This window comes from Thunnus thynnus, chromosome 1, assembly GCF_963924715.1.
Source record: "Thunnus thynnus chromosome 1, fThuThy2.1, whole genome shotgun sequence".
NCBI lineage: Eukaryota > Metazoa > Chordata > Actinopteri > Scombriformes > Scombridae > Thunnus > Thunnus thynnus.
In genome coordinates, this window is record NC_089517.1 from 28,574,595 (window position 1) to 28,598,090 (window position 23,496).

At 39.8% G+C, this 23,496-nt stretch overlaps 1 protein-coding gene across 3 annotated transcripts in view; it reads left to right on the forward strand.

Annotated features, from left to right (window-relative positions):
* The window catches only part of LOC137185912 (potassium/sodium hyperpolarization-activated cyclic nucleotide-gated channel 4-like), an 81,959-nt gene that overhangs the window by 24,372 nt on the left and 34,091 nt on the right, over window positions 1–23,496 (forward strand). For all 3 annotated transcript variants that reach the window (XM_067594449.1, XM_067594457.1, XM_067594438.1), the window contains 3 exons: window positions 3,024–3,447; window positions 17,208–17,369; window positions 20,611–20,829. In XM_067594449.1, coding sequence (XP_067450550.1) covers window positions 3,024–3,447; window positions 17,208–17,369; window positions 20,611–20,829 — 805 coding nt within the window. The remainder of the gene's footprint in view (window positions 1–3,023; window positions 3,448–17,207; window positions 17,370–20,610; window positions 20,830–23,496) is intronic.

A 23,496-nucleotide genomic window follows, 5' to 3' on the forward strand; every position in this document is an offset into this window, starting at 1 on the left:
TGATGTTCACTGACATGGGTTACCTTGATCATAGTGAAACAAATGAAAACCAATGGCTGCCTGGAAAAACACATAAACTATTTAAACATGATGGTATGCTTTGAAAAAGCACCGTCACTTTTGATTGTATTTTCTGGTTTGTAGTAAAAAAGCTGCAGAGATGCAAAAACAATAACACGGAAAATAAGTATTATATGTGGTTGAGTCATCGCAGTTGATACAAATAGCATAACAAAGGACATGATTTGCAGCTCTTACAGACACTGAAATAAACTGATCATTGTAGTTTGTTGCTGGTAGACCCTGTCAAGTGCAGGGAGCACACTTACATCCTATTAGTAAGCTGTGCAGCTTATATATATGCACAGTCTATCTAGCATTCGTAATATTAAGGAACATGGAAATATGAAGAACATATGTTATTACCTATGTTTGCATTTCTTCCTTTGAAGTTTTTTTTGTTCTCTGGAGCTTTCAGTCTTAACATGAGCAAACACAGTGGTGGCAAGGTCTGTCTAAATATAACTCCACTTGACAACAAGCTGGAACTGTAGATACCCTTTTACTTTGAAGAATTCCAATTACTGTCACTGTTTCCTCAGTGTGTTTGTGTGTGTGTGTGTGTGTATGTGTGTCTGTGTGTGCGATAGACATGAAACTGAGATGTGTGTCCATGTATACTGTATATTTATGTTTGCATGTTTAAGTGTGAGATGCTCTTGCACATTACAACTCAAATATCTGCTGGATAGCAGCTTGTGTGGTTTTGCAATAACATTTTTTATTCAAAGTGATGTAAAATGTGTCCATAGATTAATATGTTAGAGGCAGTGAGACCTCTCGTCTCCAGAGGAAACCATGACAAATTGTGACATGGAAAATACAATGCTAGCCATCATTGATGGCCCTTGTTTTTCCTCTCATGCCTCTCACAGCTAAAGAAAATGGAACATCGCTAGCTAAAATAAAATCTCAAATTATTAGCTGTGACCAAGTCTAAACCATTTAAATGATGTGGTAGCGTCAATGGGATTATCATACTTTACAAGGTTAAGCTTATTCATTTATGTAGTGCTTCATCACAAGCATGTCTCAAAGGACTTTGAAGAGTTCCTTTTAGATCTGCCTAATTATCAATGAAAGAATAAACTTTACATCATCCAACAAAGAAAAAACACAAGACACAGAAAATCTCATGAGGACAAAACTAGAAGACACCCTGGAAGTGAAAAGTTATTTTTATCTTTGTGTTTATGTTCTGCGAGGCCTCAAATATGTCCCAATGTGTTTGTAAAAAGTAATTTCATAACCAAAATTTACTCAACTTGTCTTGGCATAGATCAGAGGTCTTTTTGGATCAGGTGTGTGTACTGGTCCCGTTAGAGCAGCAGTTCATTGTAAACCCATGAGTTATTTAGTTTAACACACCGTGAATCAACCATGAAATCAATACACATCAGCTGCAACAAGGAAGTGAAAGAGCAGTAATTACTTGCTGTAGTCTAGCTAGCTTGCAGTAGAAATGCATCCCCTGCCCTGGTTATGTATGTAGTATCCTTTTTTTTCTTATTTCGTATGCTCCTGTTCTTGAAATTGCTTTTGCACAGAGACAGATCTTTATGGCCCAGTTAAAGGTGGGTTGGTAAATCATTCAAGCTCACTGGCCCAGTGCACAATACAGAATCCTCTCATGGTGCAATCTATGAATTATCCAGGATATATCACCCTTAAAACAAAAGAGCCAATCTGGATTCAATTACCAAGCCAGCAGAGAGCGCAATTTATATCCAAACTCTCTGACTTGGAAGATGGACGAGGTCACAGTACAATTTGTAATTAACGGTTAACCCTCATTGACCTTTGAGTTGTGATTTACTGTCCAAACACAAATAGCTTGTGAGGAAGTTAGATATGTATAGGTTATTACGCCATCATTACACTGTGTGTGTATAAGCTTGCTTCCTGCACACATGCACAAGACCCAAATGTACCTAAGGTTAAAATAGGCTAGTGATGAGACACAAGTGGGTTCCAATACTGGTTGTTCACAAGGAAAAACAGCATACCAGTCCATGAGTCTGTGGTTAGATGGATAATCAATGTCCATACTTTTCCAATGTTTGCTAAGCAGTTGCACTTTGTGTGTCTGAGTGTGTGTGAGTAAGTGATTGAGTGGGTGTGTTTTTCAAAGAAGTCACTTGCAAAAGATGAGATAGGATTAATCCTCTCTGTTCCTCATGAGGGAAATTTTAATGTTAAGTCACATAAAGACTAATATAACAATAAAGCAGCAAGTTGAATATAAATCTGGGTAATTTGAGTTAATTTAATCCATGCTGGTCTCAAGTATGCTCTCCATTACAATATATGCAAAACATGATATAAAGTATAGTTAACAATAATCAATCAGTACCGTGTATACCATATACTGTATGAATTAATGGTGTCTGAGTATAACACAACCAGCTGCATGAAAAGTAATTTTAGAATTTTAGAACAATGACAGAAAAACGTGATAAATGAACATATGAGCAACTTCATCATATCTAAAACTACACACAAATTCGTATACATTAGAACATTAGAATAATAAGACATTACTTTGTTGATGTCCACACAGGAATTCTGCCTCCATTTTAACTTTATTTTTCTGTATTTTTATGATGAATTCTAATAGAATAGATTCTATTTCTATAAAGTTACATTTTTGGATAACTTTTCTATCTATGAAGATGCTTTAGACACAGTAAATTGCACATTTGTTTGGCCCACCTTATTTGTAAAGCCTAATTGTTTGGGCATGTGTTTGTTATACAGTGTATACTATATGTGAGAAGAGATGTACATACAGTGTGTACATCATCCATCATGCAGTACATCTGGAATGAGTTTTTTAACTGCATCGAACAAAATCTGCAGAATGTTACTAATAGTTAGAAATCTAGAAAAACTGACTATGTTGTGACTTTAGCATTCACTCTTTCACCATCCCATTTCTGTATTTCTCCATTTCTCTCTCCAAGATTTTACTGGGACTTGACCATGTTGCTGCTGATGGTGGGCAACCTCATCATCATCCCCGTGGGCATCACATTCTTCAAGGACGAGCACACGCCGCCCTGGATCGTGTTCAACGTGGTCTCCGACACCTTCTTCCTCATGGACCTGGTTCTCAACTTCAGGACGGGTATCGTGAAGGAGGACAACACAGAGATCATCCTGGACCCACAACAGATCAAGATAAAGTATTTACGGAGCTGGTTTGTGGTGGACTTCATCTCCTCCATCCCAGTGGACTACATCTTCCTCATCGTGGAGACGCGCATTGACTCAGATTTCTATAAGACGGCGCGCGCTTTGCGGATTGTCCGTTTCACCAAGATCCTCAGCTTGCTACGACTGCTGCGCCTCTCAAGACTCATTCGCTACATTCACCAATGGGAAGAGGTAGGAAAGTGCACCTCAGCATAGTTGTGTGCACATAAGAGAGGGAATACAGTAATGTGTTAAAGCTGATAACTTACAGTTGCTCTAAATGTTACCCATATGATGTGTATGGCGAGTGCTATTATGAGGAAACCCGGATTCCCCTTGATTTTAACAAGTGGATTCACATGGAGAGAAAAAAATAGATTGACAATCATACAAGCATACTATTTGATGAAGCTAGTCAAACAAACAGGACTTCACTTCCTCAATCCAATTATAATCCAAATGGTATTCCCATCCTAGGGAGCTACTGCGAGTATGTTTGCAGAGCTCTGTACCTTCCCCTTTACCCTGGGAAGGAAATATGGATAGATGCTGCTTCTGATTACATCCACCCTTGAAGGAGTGAAGAGGCTCTTTTGTCGTACCCCAGTCACCAATAAATTGATGAAGCCGGGATGTTGATTAGCATTTCTCTCTGTGTGCCCATCCAGTTAGCAGTGGGACCACAGAGCCCATTTCTGCAATACAAGCATGATTATAATTGCGGCATTAATTGGAAAAATTTCCCACTGCTCCCTCACTGGATGGGTCTTGTTGTTTAGTCTCAGAGGTAAAAGGTGCCAAGTGAAGCATCAGAGTCTCCGTTTGGAGTCAACAAGAAGACACTCCTTTGGAGGATGATATGGGACAGTGAGGTCTTCACTGGTTTGGTTGTGAGGTTATGCAAGGTAATTTATTTGGGCTCAGTATGGACAAATGTGTGATTTGGTCAAATAAAAGCAAAATCATGTTTGTTGGCCAGTCACAAAATAAGACAAATCACTGGATAATTGTATTCAATTACTAATCAGAGTATTTTCATGCAGTTCACGAGAGGGAGAGTGCCTTCAAGACACAGCTCTACATAGTAAAGTGCTGTTTGTCATTCCACATACTGTATTCTCCCTAAAGATAACCAAAGCCCCCCCACATGCTTGTATTTCTTTGCGGCAATATCAGTTCAGGGTTGAGGCTTTAGTTCAGGGTTTAGTGTCTCAATGAAGAGTACTTTGACAGTATCTGTGCACATGGTCTTAATATAAATGTTATAGCAGCAGCCCTGCATCACTGCAGTACACACTGTTGTTGATGTCAGGGATCAAACAACAGTTTCAGTTATTAACCACCTTGTGTGTCTCCAGACTCATGACTTGTATGTCTGGATTTATTTTTTAAGTCTATAGAAGTGATTTAAGTCCAGATGCTTGATAGTTGCATGACATCCTGCTTATTATAGATTTTTTTTTTCAGGTTACATTTCTAATGATCAATTGACTTGTTTTTTCAACCTTAATCTTAGTTTTGCATCATTTTTGCAGTCAATGAGAAAGTACAGATTCAAGATTTTCCAAAATTTTGTTTTAATTTACATAAAAATGTAATTCCCCAAACTACTGAAGTAAATTAGAGTAGACCTTCTCTAGGACAACAAATAGGAAAATGTATTAATTCATTAATCAATTAAGAGCTCCATTTTGCTTTGATATTACTGAAGCAAAGTAATATTTATCTTCAACAAAACAACCACAGCCAACAGAACAAGAATATCAGTGTGAGGATTGGTTGTATGTCTCTCTTGATCACTGATTCCTGTGCTAGTATTTATAAAACACACACAACAACACATTATTTTGGTTATTTTGAACAAATGCAAGCAAACGTTTAAATAATCATGTGATGAAATTTAAAAAAAAAATCAAACACATTTTCAGAAATTAGGTCTTTGGTCCAGCTATGTTGCGCTTTAAATGAGACTATTTAAGAAAATGCTTGGTGTATTGCTCAAGGTCACAAGAACAGAAGACGGTAATTTTCCACTAATCTGACATCAGATTGACATCAAAGGCATGAGAATATACACTAACGACACAGTATTGTTGTCCATCAATTTGCTTGTTTCCACAATGTTGTCAAAATGCCGACGCACTCAGTCAGGTGGTGGGTGTGTTCACCTGAGTGCTTGACATTACATGGACAATCGGAAAGGTTGAATAGCTCGCTGATTGCCAACCAAATGCAGTTACCCCAGACCTGCCCACAGGGCATTCTGAAAAGTTCTTGGTTTTCAAAGATTCAGCTGGCACTCTGGGTAGAACAGTGTATATAAGTGTGGTGACATTAATCATGCAGGGCCTCTGTGATGCCATTTCAAAGAGAGGAAAAGTTCAAATGAACCACTTGGGGAGAATCCCTGAGCGCAAAATCAAGGCAAAGATACATGCAGTTCAGGCCAACCTTCATTTGAATATGGTGGACACACTGACAGTAATCTGTCACATGTTCAGCCTGTGCAGTAAGGCAACAAAGGAAGGAGAGAAAAAGAAGGAAACAAGAGAAAGAAAGAAAGAGCAGTATGCTTAACTTGCTTATAGCCACGGGCTGTTTTGGTGTAATCCACCATCACCACCACCAGACTGGTACTATGTTTAGAAGAAAAGGAAGACAGTAGGATGAGAAGGAAACAAAGAGCAATAATTCATATTCATGTCCTTAAAAAATTTGCACGGACATTGTGAGACCGTGATGACTACAGCATCTAAAAACCAGCGAAACAATACCACGAAGAGAAGGGACATTACATTCATGGAGCCAGCTGCCATTTACATGTTTTGTGTGTGTGTGTATGTGTGTGTGTGTGTGTGTGTGTGTGTGTGTTTGAGGTGTGTGAAAGGCCAGCTTTGCCTCAGTGCCAGAGTACTCCAGATGCAACCTCACAGAAATGTCATCTGTCACTGCGGAATAACTTGTCGCCTAGATCTTACCACCTGACTGACTCTTTGACTTTTCCTATTGACAGCTACACTTCAGACTACACGTATGTATCTCATCGCCATTTGAATATTTTGGTAACACCTCACACTGCTCTTATACTCCAGTGTGCTGCTTTATAGCGAGCTTTTCGTGTGAAGCTATATGGTAATTCTGCGGTCACACCATTTGAAAGTCTTTCTCTTATACCCAACATGTTGTTGCATTGTTTGCCACTCTAAATATGGCACCGCAGTGAGGTGCACTTCTCCGACATGGCAGAAGCTTTAGACCCGTGATGTCCAAATGTCCTCCAAAAGGCAAAGCGGATTTATTTTACTCATATTTCACAAGTATCTGCAATCTATAAATAATCCAGCACACATTCATTTGGTTTGTTATTGTCTGAGTTTCATTTTCTCCTCAGTAAGGAGTCATGCAGAGGACACTTCTTCCGCCAAGTGTTGACTACAGCTCAGTGAACTGTGCAGCATGGTTTAATGCCTTGTGGAGTGACACTGTTGGTGATAAATTTTAAAATCAAAATCTGTTTTCTTGTACTCACTGCAGCACAAGCTTTTTAGGAATTCTAGACAAGAAAAAGGAATATATACAGTACTGTATCTAATGTGCCAACAAGAGGTGCACTTCATACTAAAACCAGGGAGAAAATCGAGCTAATATAGGTGAAGTGCCTCCTAAAGCAAAAATTATATGACCTGCCATCTTCTTGAGTAGAAACTAGATCTTTATCTCTGTGACCATTGAAGACATTGTCAGCAAACCAGAGAATCCCCTGATTTTTCGTTAGTGGTTCCCAAAGTGGGTTTTGGGCCCCACCAAAGCCTGGAGGCATTAAAAATTACAGTTTGTCCAAAAGAAAAAAAAACAATAACATACTTTACAGATCATTTCTGGCTTAATTCTGAACGTCTTTTGTCAAAAGGTGATTAAGCTAATTATTTCCTGCTTCACATCCTCACTTAAAAAAATGACACCAGTGCGACACGTACTCTCACAGCAACAGGCCCATCCAACATGCAATAAATCTGTTTCACATTCCTTTGGGGACAGTCAGCTAACTCCCTCATGTAGTATGGTCTTTGGTCATTTCATCAGTTTTTTACAAGTGAAATAACAACATTTCTGAGACACATAAAGGTGGTGAATCTACTGATGCCTCCTCAGAGGCTAAAAAGGAATGTTGTCCTTAGCGAGCCAGTAAATGTTGCTTTTAGCGTGGATTGAGATTGAGATGAATCCAAGAGCTGAAGCCTTTGCCAAGAGGTGTGAGGAGCCATGCCACACTACCTGTGTTTATTCATTACAAGAAGGCAGAACGTCGTTCTCATTAATATTGGCATCTTGGATTGTTAAGATTAACGGTGCAGCCCACCCACGTGGCTGAGTTCCCTTAGCTTCGCTTTTATGAAAGTCCAGCTTAGGTAAAGAAAGTAGATCATAATCTGACATGCACACACGTGCATGCATTGGCAAATACATAATCGTCTCATAAACTGCAGTCAATATACTGTACATGTCTATTGATGCATTGCGTGTAAGTTACGGTACGTTTTCCTGCATGTGAGTGCAGGCACGCTTTGGTTGGCTCTGTTTACATGGGTTATAATTGCATGTCCTTAGCAGAGCATACTGTGCTCGTAGCCTGAAGCTCACACATGTTGGCACATAACCACATAACTGTTGAAGTGTCCTTGTGCATGATGCTTGACCCCCAAACTGCTCCAGTCAGGCTGCCCAGAAGACAACAGAGGGGACTGTGGGTCAAAGCCGATTCATGAGTTGTCATCACGCATTCTACAGCTCAGTAGTATTTTGATGAGATCATTATTAATAGAGATGAATAATTTTAATCAGACCGTTAAAGTGATAAATAATGCATTAAATGAACAGTCAGTTTTAACCCTCTTTTCCAGGGTGAAAAAAACTGAAGCAGCACTGAAAAAATTAAAATGATTGGAACCTAATGAAATTTATTTAGGTGTATTAGAATAAGATTAATATCCTCACCACCATATCTGGTGGCAAAATGATTTGCCACTGACCTCTTTTGTATACTGATAACAGAAATAAATAGATGTGCAATTAACAATAAATTCAGACAGTAAAAGATGTATTTCAAAAAAACTCTTCCTGACTCACTCTGAAGTCTGTGGTGTAGCTTTTACATTGTTTTAACAAGCATGAGCCTTGTTCAAGAAATGATGTCAAATCTGTTGTATGTGTTGTTCAAGACATCGACATCTGTTAAGCATGCTCACAACTGTGGAGGGAAAAAATAAAAATTAAAAAAGTACAAAGCATGTAATGCTCCCAGAGCGTCTCAGCAAGGAAAGTGACGTCTGTAACTGCAATATCATCTTCACCTCCTCAAAGACTCTAATCCTAACACCACTAAGACCATCAGCCTCCCTTTGCATAACTAAAGCAATGCCCTGATCCCCCACCAGCTCTTAAATCTCCTTTTTGCATGTCCTTTTTTTATCACAGCTGTCATAAATTAGCTCTGATTGCTTCCATTTCCTCCCAAAACACTCCAGATTTAAGGGTGTTTCTACCATCGCCATGTTGACAGAATGTTGTTTACAAACAAGGAGCTTTTTGGCGGATGTGACTATATGCCAGTGATAACACTGTCATGCATAATGACGTTCAACATGGTGTGCAGATATCCATCACACACACACGTACACATGCACACACACACATACACACAGAGACACAGAGCGTCTGACATGGCACGACATGGCGTCTCCCCTGTCTCCCTCTTGTCAGCTTCCTCTTGTCACTTTTCATCGGGATAAAAATAAGACTGTGACCGTATATTCTCCTCATTGGAGTTGTCTCTTGTTGACGAACCAGTGACTTGGATGAGATTAGTCATCCTGTTAAATCAGATTCAAGGCAGTGCACTAATGACTAAGCTCTGAGGGCTTCCTCTCATCATGCCTGATGCCTTCAACATAACCGTCTCGACTGGCCGACCCAGTAAACGTTGCTTTAAGCGCAGATGGAGATGTGTTTTTGAGACAAGAGTGGAGGTCTTTACTGAGGGGGGCAGGGAGTAAAAAGGATCATTTACAGTATGTTGTGCAGTCAAATGACTTAAGGTTTTAAGGAGCCATGCCACACCACCTGTGTTTATTTATTACAAGATGGCAGAACGTCTTTCTCTATTAATATTGGCATCTAAGCTTGTTAAGATTTATGGCTCTGCCCGCCCAAGTGACTGTGTGCTGCAGTTACAGAGAAATAAAATGATATGTCAGTAAAACGCTCAGTTGCTTTGATAGAAGTCAACCATGTGGCTACCCCGTGGGCCCAGAGAATGAGTGAGGGGCCTTTCATTTCCACCCAGTAAATCTATACAAAAATATTTAAATAAGGTAAATCAACTAATCAGCCCACCACTCACTGACCCATTACCTTGGCCAAGGACTGGTCTTTCAGAGATAAGAAAAGCCAGAAGAATAGATTAAATGGGCTATTATTGAGTGCACAATGAGGCTTGCCAGCAACAGTGACAGGTCCTCAACATTCTGAATGAGCTTTGTGTGATAGGAATACCCACAGTGGATTTGCTTAAAAAACTATTACACAAAAATGTGTAATCTGGCACAAACCCAATGGCGCATCTTGGTAGGAAGCAGAGTGTGAGTGGTTTTTGTGATCCGAGCCCTGCAGGCCTGTTTAGACAGATGATGGAAGGGTGTTCCCTGTGGTCCACTCCCAGGCCTACTTCTCATTCTCCACATGTGCTTCATCCACCATGACAGCATGCATGAGCATGACATTTTGGTGGAGGCATTTATAGAGAAAAATCTAACCCCTGCCCACAGCCTGCTCCCAGAATCTGCCATCAAGTGGGATGATTAAAAATAACACTGAGGCATGCATGGATTGATTTGGTTGATAAACTTCATTAGTCATCACAGGGAAAGATGCAGCATGTGGTAATTGACACAGTTAATGTACCGAATATAATACATATAGTTATCTCCAAATTTGCATCATTTCCAGAGAAAAGTTACATTAAAATATCCAATACATCTCTCAAAAATCTTTTCTTCTTTGTGCATTTATAAAATGATAAGTTGACTGCATTTGTAAATATGCAGCTAAAATTCTGCAGCAATATGTCATTTTATGTTGCATGTGTTTTTAACTGATCAGTAAGATTCAGTTCATGCTTTTAAATTTATTTAATAGCATGTTATTGCAGTATGAAAAAATGATGGTGAATCAACATGCTCAACTCAACTATGTATTGTTGCAAAAATCAAAACCAAGAATCACTAAATTCAAACGCTTTATTTATACATTAAATTATTTAATTGGAGTCTGTCTTTTTAATGATTTTTGCACTGCACTATAACATTATGATAAAATGAAATGTCTACGGTGTGGCTAATTATTAAGTAACTAGAATAGAAATTTAGCTGTATTTACTGTACAATTAAACTTTATCATCACATAAATTATGAAAAACCCATTAAAGTCAGTCAAAGTACAGGATGCGTGTCGAGGTTAAGTCATCAAAATGGCATCAGGAAGACAATAATTGAAGAATTTAGTTTTCTCTTATGTGGCACGACGCCATCACGCCAAACATTCATCATCATTAGTGGCGTGAGCAGCAAACACCAGATGCCTCAGTATAGTGCTACATCAGCTGTGTCTGGGCATCTACCATCAGCATCATGGGACATATGCATCTATCGTCTCACCTGGATCTCACTCTACTCACTTCATCTGTTTGAGATGACTCGGCAGCTGCCTACATCAGCTCTCTGCCTGTCTGGACCTGATTGTTGCCTCACAAGGATACAGATTAGTTTATGACTTTAGCACGTAACCTTGTTTTTGACCCCTGTCTTATTTATTGGTTTTTACTTGTTACTAGTTTTATTTGTGTCTAGAATTCAATTCAGTTCAATTCAAATTACTTTATTTTCTGTGAGGAACTTCATTTGTGCAGTGGACAAATAAATAAGACAAATACAACAATCACAGACAAACAGAACAGTCATGGCCATGATTAGTTAATCATTGTGTGCAGCCATGATACATAAAATACATACCTAACTTACATACAAATTCAAATGCATGTAGTGTGCTAGTGCTATAGTGCAATAGTGCTGGTGTCTGTGTGTGTGTGTGTGTCTTTCTTTCTTTGGTCTATGTCTGCTGTTGGTTGGAGTAGTATAGAAATAATAATAGCAGTAGTGTAGTAACAGTATAGTTTAGTGGTAGTCAGCAGGATTATAAATAGTAGTAATAGTATTTCTAGTAATAATTTAGTAATAGCAGGAGTTTTATTGTCAGTGTTTCATTTTTTCTTCCATCTTTTGCCATGCAAGATTAAATGTTGTTAAAGTGGCTTTTCCCACATGATAACTGTTTATAGAATACAGCCTCCATCTCAAAGTTCTTACAACCATGTTGCAATTACCATTTCATTATTTGCAGTTATGAACAGGGTTGGGCAAGTTCCTCAGGAAGTGTAATAAGTTATTTTTTTACTTATTACTCCTTTAAAAAGTAATAATGTTACTTTACTTATCACTTGGTATCAAAAGTAATCAGTCACGTTACCCGTTGTACTATATTAGTACCCTCCCAGGATATAGTAAATGTATATATTTATACATATATCAAAAAAAAATTTAACTCTTTAACTAATGTTTTTCTGCATATTCAGTCATAAGAGTAACAAGGAGTATTTAATGGTTTTACGAAACATAAAATGTTGCATAACACCACATTTAGGCTGATATCGTGTCCTGCTTCTTGTTTTGTTATCTCTGTCCTGACATGTTAGGCAAGGTCCTAATATTCAGAAATGAAACAATGATTGTATCTCTTTAGCAGAAGTTTCTCAAACCTCTTATCAGACAGTCAGTTCCTTCTAGGGGTGAGCACCAAACCTCCTAAACTAAAAAGCCGCTCAACAGGTGTGCTAGATGGGGTCAGAGTGCTCTACTTCATGTAAATGTTTTTGACGTTTGAGAACTGGTTCAGAGTCTCAACCTCATACCCCCCTGACCTTCAAATAGTCCATTACTTCTTTTTCTGCTGAGTAGCTGTCCTCGGGCTCTGTCTCAAATGCAAAAAAAGTCCATTTCATCATGGCTAGCTGACGTTGTGGACACAGAGGCAGGGTCCTCTGCAGGAGCAGTTGTGCGACACTCTGCTGTCAAAAGCTCCCTCACAAGCTCTCTCCTACCCTCATCTCTCAGTCATCACAGTTTGAACTTCAGACAACTGGCAACTGCAAGAAGTGCATCTTTGCCATCCAGTACACCAGCAAAACGAGTCTGGATGGCCTGAATAATACAATTTGATCTATTTATTATAGTTGTATAATTATTTTTTAATTTGTCATTTGAATCATTTTTTATACTGGTTATTCATTGTAAGACCTAAACCATCCTTCCTCCCATGTGGGATCAATATCATAGATTTAAAAACAGACTGCTTTAAAAACAAATATTGCAGTAAGATCTGTTCCCTCCGTTCATGAATGGTGGAATGCAACAACATTAACATCTGGAAGGCCAGCTGTCATCTTTGAGAGGGTGTCTTTCAAGGCAAGTGTCCTTGACATCAGGATTTCAAGAGTTGGTAATAAAGTTCCATAACAACAGTTATCCCCTTGTAAGATGTCCAATGCTGCTGTAAGTGGCTTCATGACAGCGCAGGAATTGGTACTCCTTGTTGTTGATGCACTTAATTCCCAGTTTGGGAGCTATTCAGCTCATTCATGGGAATTTCAGTGATTCTGGAAACAGACTCATAGAAGGAATTCCACCTTGTTGATGATGGCACCAGTAGCTTGCTACAGCTGACTCCCTCCAGATGTTCTGATGCAACTGTAGATCGGCTTGCCTTGGTCTAAAGAGCTGTGCATTTTCACAATATTACTCCTGGACACCGCCTTGGTGTCTGCACTGGAAGTTGAGTATTTCTCAACAATCACTGTTGGAAACTGGGTTAATTGTATGTAATCAGAATCAGACTCCGAATCGACAGGCCGATATATTTTAAACACCTTGGCAAAATTTGATGCATTGTCTGTCACAGTGGCTACAACTTTGCCAAGCAGTCCATATGGTGAGTGAATATGTTCTATCTCTGTGCCAATAACATCAAATGTGTACCTGCGTACGATTCTTTTACATGCTATGGCGACCTTGTTGCGTTGATCCAGTGAACTGTTACACCCAGAAAGCTTTTGTTGTTAGCTGTCCAGATGTCAGCTATGGTGGAAACAAAGTCTACTTCTCTGAGTGTGGCCTTAAAATTAGATTCCATCACCGCATATTCTCTCTCTGCGGCAGCTTGACATTGCTGTTCGTGGGTATTTTCTCTATAATGCGTCGAAATGAGGGTGAGTCAACTGTGGAAATAGATAACATCTCGTCTATGATATACCCAGTGATGAGCTTCTCCAGATCTTGTCCACTTAACATCTCTCCACCACTGTGTCCTGCTCTGAAATCCAGTTTTTGTTGTTTAGCCAGAGTGCATGCATCACTGGCAGTAGATGCCTCCCTGTCAGCGCCACTGTTTTGTTCGACAAGTTTCACATTGCTGTGCTGACGTATCAGATACTTCAATAAATTAGATTTTGTATTTTTCATGGTTGAAAGCATTTTACTGCTTGCACAAAGTTCGCAATGGATGACAACGTTCTTAACATCTTTGACTGAGACAAACTCAAAATAATGACAATATTTCCAGCTGTTGAAAGTATGCCTCTCTCCCTCTCCCTCATCCTCCATCCTTCATTTAGCTTTTTGGCCAGTAGCCAACATGACCTGCCCTGACCTGCCACGTGTACACATCGTCATAAAATAGCCTACCTAGGACAAAAAACGTATCGTTTTCTGGCAACGCAGTAATGCAGCATTACTTGGATTAGTAACTGTAATATAATTACTGTTTTGTTTTCTCTTACACTACTGGGGATAATACTGGGGAAAGTAATAATATTACGCTGTGTCTAATGCGTCTGCCCAACACTGGTTACAAAACCACTGCACTGACTTTGACTGACTATAGGTTTGCGTGATCTGACCCATGTTTTTGATTAGAAAAAGGCAAATGTACATTAACATGGCCTATCATATGGAGAGCCCTAATGAGGGTAGTGTGAGTAACAACAAGCCCCCCATAAGAAACTGTTGTGTTGTGTCCCTGTGCCCTCATCAATCAAAGCTCTCTTGTTTATGCTGATGCTAATACAGCCAGGTTCACTCTGTGTCCCTATCAATTAAAAGAAAGTGGTCAGCAATCCATCATCCTCCATGTAATACACAACATTGTGGAATGCTGTGTGTGCAAGCAGCATGTAAGTATGTGCATACACACACTGTTTTTGTGTGTTTATGTCAAATGCAATGTGTGTGCATGTTTACAGTACATGTTTCTTTGTTAAATTACACACAGCGTAGACGTCCCGCTGTATTTGGCAATTTTCAAATTTACATAGAGGCAACAGGAATGAAAAGAGAGGGATAAGAGATACGGAAACCTCGCGCCTTTGCGTCAGAATAATGATCCTTTAACAACCCTCTAACAGAACCAATCTTGGGAACAATTTTTCCTAACTGCAAAGTCTGTTCCTGCTTGGCACGGGTATATTTGAATTGATTACAGCTGTGAAGGGAGATAGGGGAATCACCTTCCTCAGGTGAAACTACAGTTTGGGTTACAAACTGGAGATTTGCATGGCATTACCCGTGACAGTTCTCATTGGCTTTATCCTCCACACAGTGGTTAAGTGCCAGAGGTCTTCTGAGGGCACATCTACAGTAGGAATGTAGCAGGAGTTATTGTTGAATAGTAATGAGTCATTCAGGCTGTGCCTCAAGATATTGAAAGGAATTTATCCTGCTACAGAAATACACTGACACTGCAGAGAGTTCAGTATTATTCAGCACAGTGACACATTCAAGGACAACCAACACAATGAAATGGGACAGTATATGATTGACTAAAGACAGTAGACCATTTCATATTCCATAAGAGTTAACTCCCAAAATGAGCCAGTGCAAAATGTAATAACTATACTTTTACATATAGTTGGTCATTTTTGGTCCTTTATCAGAATAAACACATAAAACTATTTGAAAAATAAATTATTAATACATTCAACATCTCATATCTACCAGACCTTACAATGAAATGCTTTTCTCTCCTGTAGAATTATGTAGAAATAGTAAAGCTACACTGTTTTATTGTTTTACTTTGACAGCATATGCAGCTTCTTCCTGCAGATAGCCTGGGGATAAATGTACTATTGGAATGGAAATTATGTCAGAATTTCAAATAGCTCATTTAAAAATGATAATTCACAATGTAAACAACACATTGTGTGCTTGTATGCACTATCTTTGTCAGTTCTTAATGTCCTAGGAATTGCTGTATTTGAATTTGCATATTACTTAGCAAGTTTTTTTACAGATTTAAAAGCAGTCCCCATTTTATAAAGCTTCCCTTTCCCTGTCTGGAAATACAGTTTCACAAATGAAAAATATATCAGGCTCAATATGGGAGATGGAAAGGGGCACCTCATGATTTATTCATTCGCCATAGAGTGAATTTAACACTTAAATGTTATGAAATACCATTATGGCTCCAGCAGGAAATTTAACATCACACGATATTGCATTAGATAACACAACATGTATTGCTGTGTTTAAAGAAAGGCAGGCTCCTAAAAAAAACAATAAGTTCACATTTGGCGTGCAGCTGTGAACAGAAGTGTTGAAAATGAGCAGGAAAGGTGCAGCTGGGCGAATGATTCTACTTAGGGGATGTAAAAGTGCCGAAAGCTAAACATTTTTAACAAAAGCCCAAAGAAAGAAGGAAAGGGACAGAGTGGGAGGGCGACACGTTGAGTTTCAGTGTTTGTATGTTTGCGTGGACAGACAGAGATCTGGCGTAGGAGAGAGAGCCTGGCTCCACTCCTCAGCCGGGCACATTTTCCTGGCCATACCTCAGGCTTCATGCTAGCCCGTTGACGGAGCTAAATTGATGTGATTTGATGGTGCAGCAGCACCCACACAGTCCCAGACAAACACGACACTGATCCCTGCCAGCCTCATTCTTAACACGCACACAGATACACACTCACGTGTGTATGCAGTCAGATGAAAACAGCAAGTAGAGAAATAAACAAGCCCAGTGCTTTAGGAATGGAGACTAAAAATTAAACTCTGGGTGACAAAGATGTTGATGTCTTTGGATCCCTCTTCATCTTCCTCCTCATCATCACCTACTGCAGAACAACAAAGTGAAGATGGAATATCCCCTCTCAGTCACAAGCTCTTAAAAGGCACTGAGTGGATTTTAATAAGGAGTGGAGCGGTTAGCAGTGCACACCGTGGTCTTCAATGGGATTAAGAGGCTTTGAATGGTTGAGGCCATTAAAATCTACACCAGCCCAGAAGTCCTGGAGCGCCTTATGAGTATATTTATCATTAGGATTAACAAACCCAGCCTGTGAACGCTCTCACCCCAGGAGCGCAGCCACCTCTACCCTTGTACCATTATTGTATTTGGCTGAGTGGCTGATGATAAGAGCGATTCAGCAGCAGGGGAGGCAAAGCTCTGGTCCCAGTCTGCTAACCATCCCCGGTGGACTGTTCTCAGAGCAGCAACATCTGCATCCACCAGCTCATCTATGTGCAATGTAAAAAGCTATGGTTTCTACAGGCAAGGCTCCTAAAGGAGTTTAAGCACATTGCCGTCTAATTCCTATACCAAGAAGCCTCTGCATGACGTGATCAAAGGATAGACCCAGAAGTTATTGAACTGGATGTAGAAGAGGGAAATCTCCCTTGAGGATGTGTGTGTGTGTGCTTTGCAATCTAGAGAGATTTCAGGGATTTGACCATCAGTGTATTGAGTCATCCAACCCTAACCTTTTTTCCTGCTTCCTTCCTCTCCCATCTCCTCAGATCTTTCACATGACCTATGACCTAGCCAGCGCCATGGTGAGGATAGTCAACCTGATTGGCATGATGCTGCTCCTGTGTCACTGGGACGGCTGCCTGCAGTTCCTGGTTCCCATGCTGCAGGACTTCCCCGCCGATTGCTGGGTGTCCAAAAATAAGATGGTGGTAAGTGCTTCTCCTGCACTGAGTCCTCCTGCCTGTTGGAATCAGATTATGTCCTGTCTTATCTCATCCATCAGTTTCAGTAATTACTGTACTAAAACCCTTTAGTATCCTGGGGAAGATTGCCCAGCATATCTGTCATTTTAGGCCTTAAATCAAATATATTTACCCACATTTATTTAATTTGCTGATTATTTTTATTTATTTTGAGCGTTCTACCTCTGTCCATATTATGAAATGAGAGAGACACTGAGGCTGTGCATGAACCATTGATTTTTTTGGAGGAGGACAGATGGCCCTTGTCCAATATTGGTTGGATACAGTTTCCAGTGAGCACTCGTGCTGTGCTTTAATTTTGCTGTATTGTTCAAACAGCTGCTGGAGTAGAGTCTCTGTTAAAGCCTGACTCTCTGACTTCTCTTTCATTTGCTTATGGAAGCGGACTGTGTCACACCTGATGTGCGACTCTGAATCACCCGCAGCTGATGGCCTCATGTTAACTTAGCATGTTACAAAAGAGCACGGCTCCAGAGGAATCTAATTTATTGTCAGGTTTCATGTTGGGGCTTTCAAAGCTTGCTGCCCTCAATAGGGATTGATCTGACATCAGTGAATGCTCCTCTCCTCAGTGTAACATACCAATAAATCAACATATATATATAACCTTTAAAGAATGCAGTTAAAGAGAGTTGCTCCCTAACTCATGGCTCATCAATATACATGTCGAAGTTAGTGTCAATAGGGCAATGCCTGGGTGTTTGTGTGGTGGGTAAGTCATCACGGTGAAAAATTGAAAGATGTCCATGTGGTAGAATAAAAGCTTCCTGGATTGAATAGGTTTATTGGCGATGTCCAGGTTTTCCTCAACTAATTGCATTCAGCTTTCTGGTATACAAATAATGTTGACAGCCACTGTGTCACGATTCTCTTTGTAGAAAAATACACAATGTTGTTTTCATTCGAATTTAATACGAACAATACAGACTAAAATTGCTATTTTGAAGTCATTTAACGATTCACTTCACTGAGCGAATTCTGCTGTTATTAACAGAAAGATGACTGATTAGAAGCCACAAATAGACATATTTTTAAACTGTGACAGCAAAACAACACATTCAAGGAAGCCAATTTTACGTTATACATAAACCATCTTCAAGTCAGGTGTATGTTCAGCTCTCCATGCCAGAACAGATGTCACATGAGTAGTTACATTGCTGAAGGTATGATGTATTTGGTTCTTCATGCCTCACTGCCTCTCTGACATGCTCAGCTCTCAGTTGTTTCACAGAATATGCCTCTCCTCTGTTTAATCATATGAAGCGACAGATGTTGCAAACTGCTGTCCCTTGAGATGTTTCACAGTTTAGCTCATTTAAGCTTTCTATACCTGTCTGTGCAGAGATGCAGACTCAGGTGAGGTGGTCCTGCTCTGGGACTCAGCTGGCGAGAGCAGAGTCAGTAATGGGAATCAGATGAGCAACCTTTCAACTAGATAGCCTCCTTATACAACCTCCCAATTTTACCAAGCTATGTATGTTATATATCTACATTAATTTGGATTAAAACAAAAGATAAAGATAAAATAGAACAATCTTCTATGTTCCACTTTTCTATTTCTGTTCCCCTTGCCATCATGAAAGATGCATTCTACCACCAGCTCAATATGCATGGAGTCAAGTTGCAAGGGGATTATCTTAAATTACATAAGGCTGAGTTGTCAAGCAGCATAATGTAAACTGTGGCTCATCAGTAAAGTACAGTACAGAATGAACAGATTAAGATCGGATTTCTTCTGTCTTATTCTGCAGCGGTGAAAACATGTATATGATTGCTCTCCTAATCTCTTTGTTTTATTCTGAAAAACATATTTGAACATTGTGTAGATGCAGATGCAGAAACAATCATAGAAAGGCAGATTTAAATACTCCTGTACCTCTGCAGAGCATAATGTGACATTTACCATACTGTATATTTGTAAACAAAAATATATTTAAATCACTCTTTTCTGTTATATGTTTACATTTTTGGAGATAAATTGTCTCTGTTCGTATTGCCAACTTTTACCTTCACTTCTACCCTTAAAACCTAAAAATCCAGTCTTCCATTTCTATAACATTTTAATACCGCAACCTCAGCGACTGTGGAATATGGGCTCACACACCAAATTCCTTGTCATAAAATGATTTCATGCAGTTCTGACTAGATTATACTTAGGTATTTCTACTTCTCATATTGTTACAGCTCAGAGTCGTCTTTCCATAACTTCCACAGAGGCTGCGCCGGCTGCTTTCTCAAACTGCTGCACCCAAAAACAGCCCCTTGCATCCAAGGGTGCAGAGGCCCTGAGATGTGAGGAAGAACTCACATAATGTACTTAGTTTAAAATCCCATGTGAGAGGATGTAGCCTCTCATTAACATCCAAATGGAGTTTGTTTTGTTTCACACAGTAGACACTGTCTAATTAATTGCATTACGTAGAAGAATGATTCTCAATGTGACAGAATAACAAATATATCTTTCTGAATTAATTCAAGCCTCGGGGGCAGGCACCACTCTGATGGAAAGCTCCTCATGTTTTGCCCACATTACCTGGTAGACAAAGAGGTTGTTAGTATTGATAGGCTCATTCACGGTTGGTTTGGTCCTGATTAGAATCATTAGAAGACATTTTTTGTCTTCTTTTACAGTAGCTGTCCCATTATCTTGCTGGGTCATCGCTCCTTACCTTTTCAGGAGGGCACTAATAAAATTGCTATCTCTCAGGCTTTTCCGCTGTGGAAATGAGTTTGAAAGCAATTTGGACATGTCACCCCCAGGAGAGAGTTGATATTGATTTGCCATGAACTACCACCAGGATCTAAAGGAAAAAGGGCAATTTATCTACAAATGAGAAAACTCACAGAAAAATCACATTTTTCTAAATAGCTGACCTACTTTCTGTCATGCAAGCCTCTAGTGTCTCACACTCCATCCGCCTATTCTCAGGGCTGTGTTTTGGGCTCCTGCCCAAATGTCTGCTTGCTCCAAATGTTTGCATATTGAAAAGTACATTTTACCCTGCCAGCTGCTCCGTGTTGAACCAAGACAGTTTGAAGTGGACAGATGCCATTAGTTTTGTCTTAAGTAATTGGATGTGAGCGTGTATGTGTGTGAGCTGCAAGGGTGCTTGTTGACCTTTGAGAGAGAGCGAAAGAGTCCTGATGTACTCACCCTAACTCACCCCATCTCTTCTGTTTCATCCAGAATGACACATGGGGACAGCAGTACTCCTACGCACTTTTCAAAGCTATGAGCCACATGCTGTGTATTGGGTATGGCATGTACCCCCCGGTGGGCATGACAGACGTGTGGCTGACCATCCTCAGCATGATTGTGGGCGCTACCTGCTACGCCATGTTTGTGGGCCATGCCACCGCGCTAATCCAATCCCTAGACTCGTCTCGACGGCAGTACCAGGAGAAGGTGAGTCAAGATGATGTGTGGCTGTCTTGTGTTACTAAAAATTAGGGCATGTTGTGATAGGTGTCAATGTCTTCTCAGCTCCTCCGAACAGAATTTCTGTCTTTAGTCATGCTTTGGAACCATATGTAAAGAGGCAGGAATCCCAGCCTTCCCAGTTCAGGGAAAGGAAAGCCCTGACAGCTGGCCATGAAGGCAGAGTTGTGCTCCACAGTGCCATGCCCTCTGTGGGCCCAGCGTGGGCGATAATGAGCTGGGCTGCTAGGCTGCCACATTGCTCACCGTCTGTAACGAAGAGGAGACTGGAGAGAATGACCTCCAGGGAATGGAGGAAGAGGCTCGAGAGACCGCATCCGTATGAAAGAGGGAAGAGTGGGAGTGAAAGAGGGCATAGAGAAAAAGAACTAGGCAGACAGGCAGAGGTACACATTAGATGACGTAATGGGTGTATGTGTGACTCTGAGGTGCTTCGACTTCAAAAAGAGCAACGGATAAATGAAACACCTCACAGACCTCTGGGGGTGAGTAACAAAGAGACTAGTTGTTCACCAGGTTCCCAAAAGAAAGAAGAAAAATCCAAAAAGTAACATGCAACTTGGTACATCACTAATGCTGCTGATCTCAGTAGCTGTTTAATGAGAGGGGAGCAAACTGACTCCCGGCACAGCACTCTCCACTCATCTGCTGCTCTGCTTTAGAGATGCATCGTTGCCAAGTAGACTGAACAGCTGGCCTGTCTCAGCACCCGTCAGCATGTGCTACCAAAGCTATTTGCTGCCGTTTGTGGGATCACACCCTAAGGCGCCTTAAGAATCCCCCAGCTAGTTAAAAAAGCTCCCCTGTGCTCCCCAAAGCTTCCCACGGTGCCTGCCTACAGAGAGGTTATTACTGGAGACTGCAATTAATTTTTAAGAGTGTGAATTCTCTCATTTATCTTCCCACATGCCTCAGTGATAAGGCACTCTCTGGGTGCACTGTCACTGCGTGCTCATCTGGCTGTGGGAGCCAGACAGTAGTCATTTCTACTACACTGTACTATACCCACTCCTCCCTGCTTATCAGGGCTAGTTCCTTCAAAGACATAAACCCTTTTTGTCATTGGCCCTTGCCTCCATTGTGTGACAACGGGATCTGCCTCCAGGAGATTTCACTCTGCTTTTCCATGTTTGACTAATGCCTTAATCCACACACACAAGAAGTGGACAATCCGCTGGTCAATCCCTAGAGTTTTGAAGAAGACAGGTGGCTGTTTTCAGATGGCCATTGGGCCACCATGACGGAGCCAGCTGTTCTTGTCAGCAGGGACCCAGCCTAGAGAGAAATCTGCTCAGTGAACCACCACCAACACGGCAAGCAATGGCCAACCTGCCTTCATACACAAAGTTATTATACACAACTGTGTGAGAAGATTCTAGTTAGTGGCAGTCATTAGTTAAAACATGCTGTGGTGGTTCTTTTTCTTTTTTCTGAAAAAAAAAAATCTTAGGATCATAATATGAAAGATATTTATATCTTTCATATTATGATCCTAAGATTTTCTTTGATGATTACCAACATTTATACAAATATTTGTTCTCTAATCCAGTGACGAATGTGGCAATAAAGGAAGGCATCATTAAATAACAGGTGTTAACTCATCATTCACACCTTTGTATCACCCACTAGTGAGTGTGGTTTGTGCAAGGAATTCTGCATAAAAACATTAAGCACACCAACATCCCAGCACTTTGAAATATCAAATAGAAATAGTGTTCAACGAAAAAAAACATTTTTAATCATATATGCTTTCACTCTTTGGATATTTGCATATTATGTGGAGGATACTTTAAATAATAGTATATGTACTTGTATTAATCTGTCCCGTCAGAGCACTTTCATGAGTGTTAATGAACTCACAAACTCACTCTCAGGGTGGGTACTTACGCAAAGTACAAGGACACTGAGGAGCTTTAATTCTTGACAACAGTACTCATCAAAAGTAAAGTGCATTTGTAACACATTATATGATTATTATAGGATTACAGAGAGTGGTTGTCTGTGTATTTAGTGTGTAGTGAAATTTAAGAGGAAATTCAGAGGTAAATATGCAACAAAATCCATAAGAAAGACTGCAATAGATTTTTTCTCACATGGGTATGAGTGCGTAATTTAAGTGGCCTAAACAAGCAAAACCATATACTTAGTATCATGTGAGATTGTGACGTATCTGATATTTATAGATGCCATAAAATGTGCAGATGTTAAAATAAATGAGTATGTAATACATAGATATAGTACGTTTGTATGTACTGTAATGAAAAAATGAAATATTTCCAAATTTGATATTTGATTTGACTATTCACTGTTGTAGACTTACAGTACTACCCATATTAAAGGTTCAAAATTGTGGCTACCTAAATATGAAGTCTATTACTGTATATATTTGAAGAGTTTGTATATTGGATGGAAAATTGAAAAAAATGTGATCTATGTACATAACAAACATCTTACAGTATCAAACAACATGAATAAGTTATAATAATTATTATTAATATTAATATGAATAAGTCATAATAACTAAACTTATTTTTATTGTAGTTCAGTTATTCATTCATTCATTAAGTTGTTCAAGTGTTTTTCTTATGTTAATCCTTCTATTTAAAGATCTTTTGATCAGTTTCAAAGGAAAAG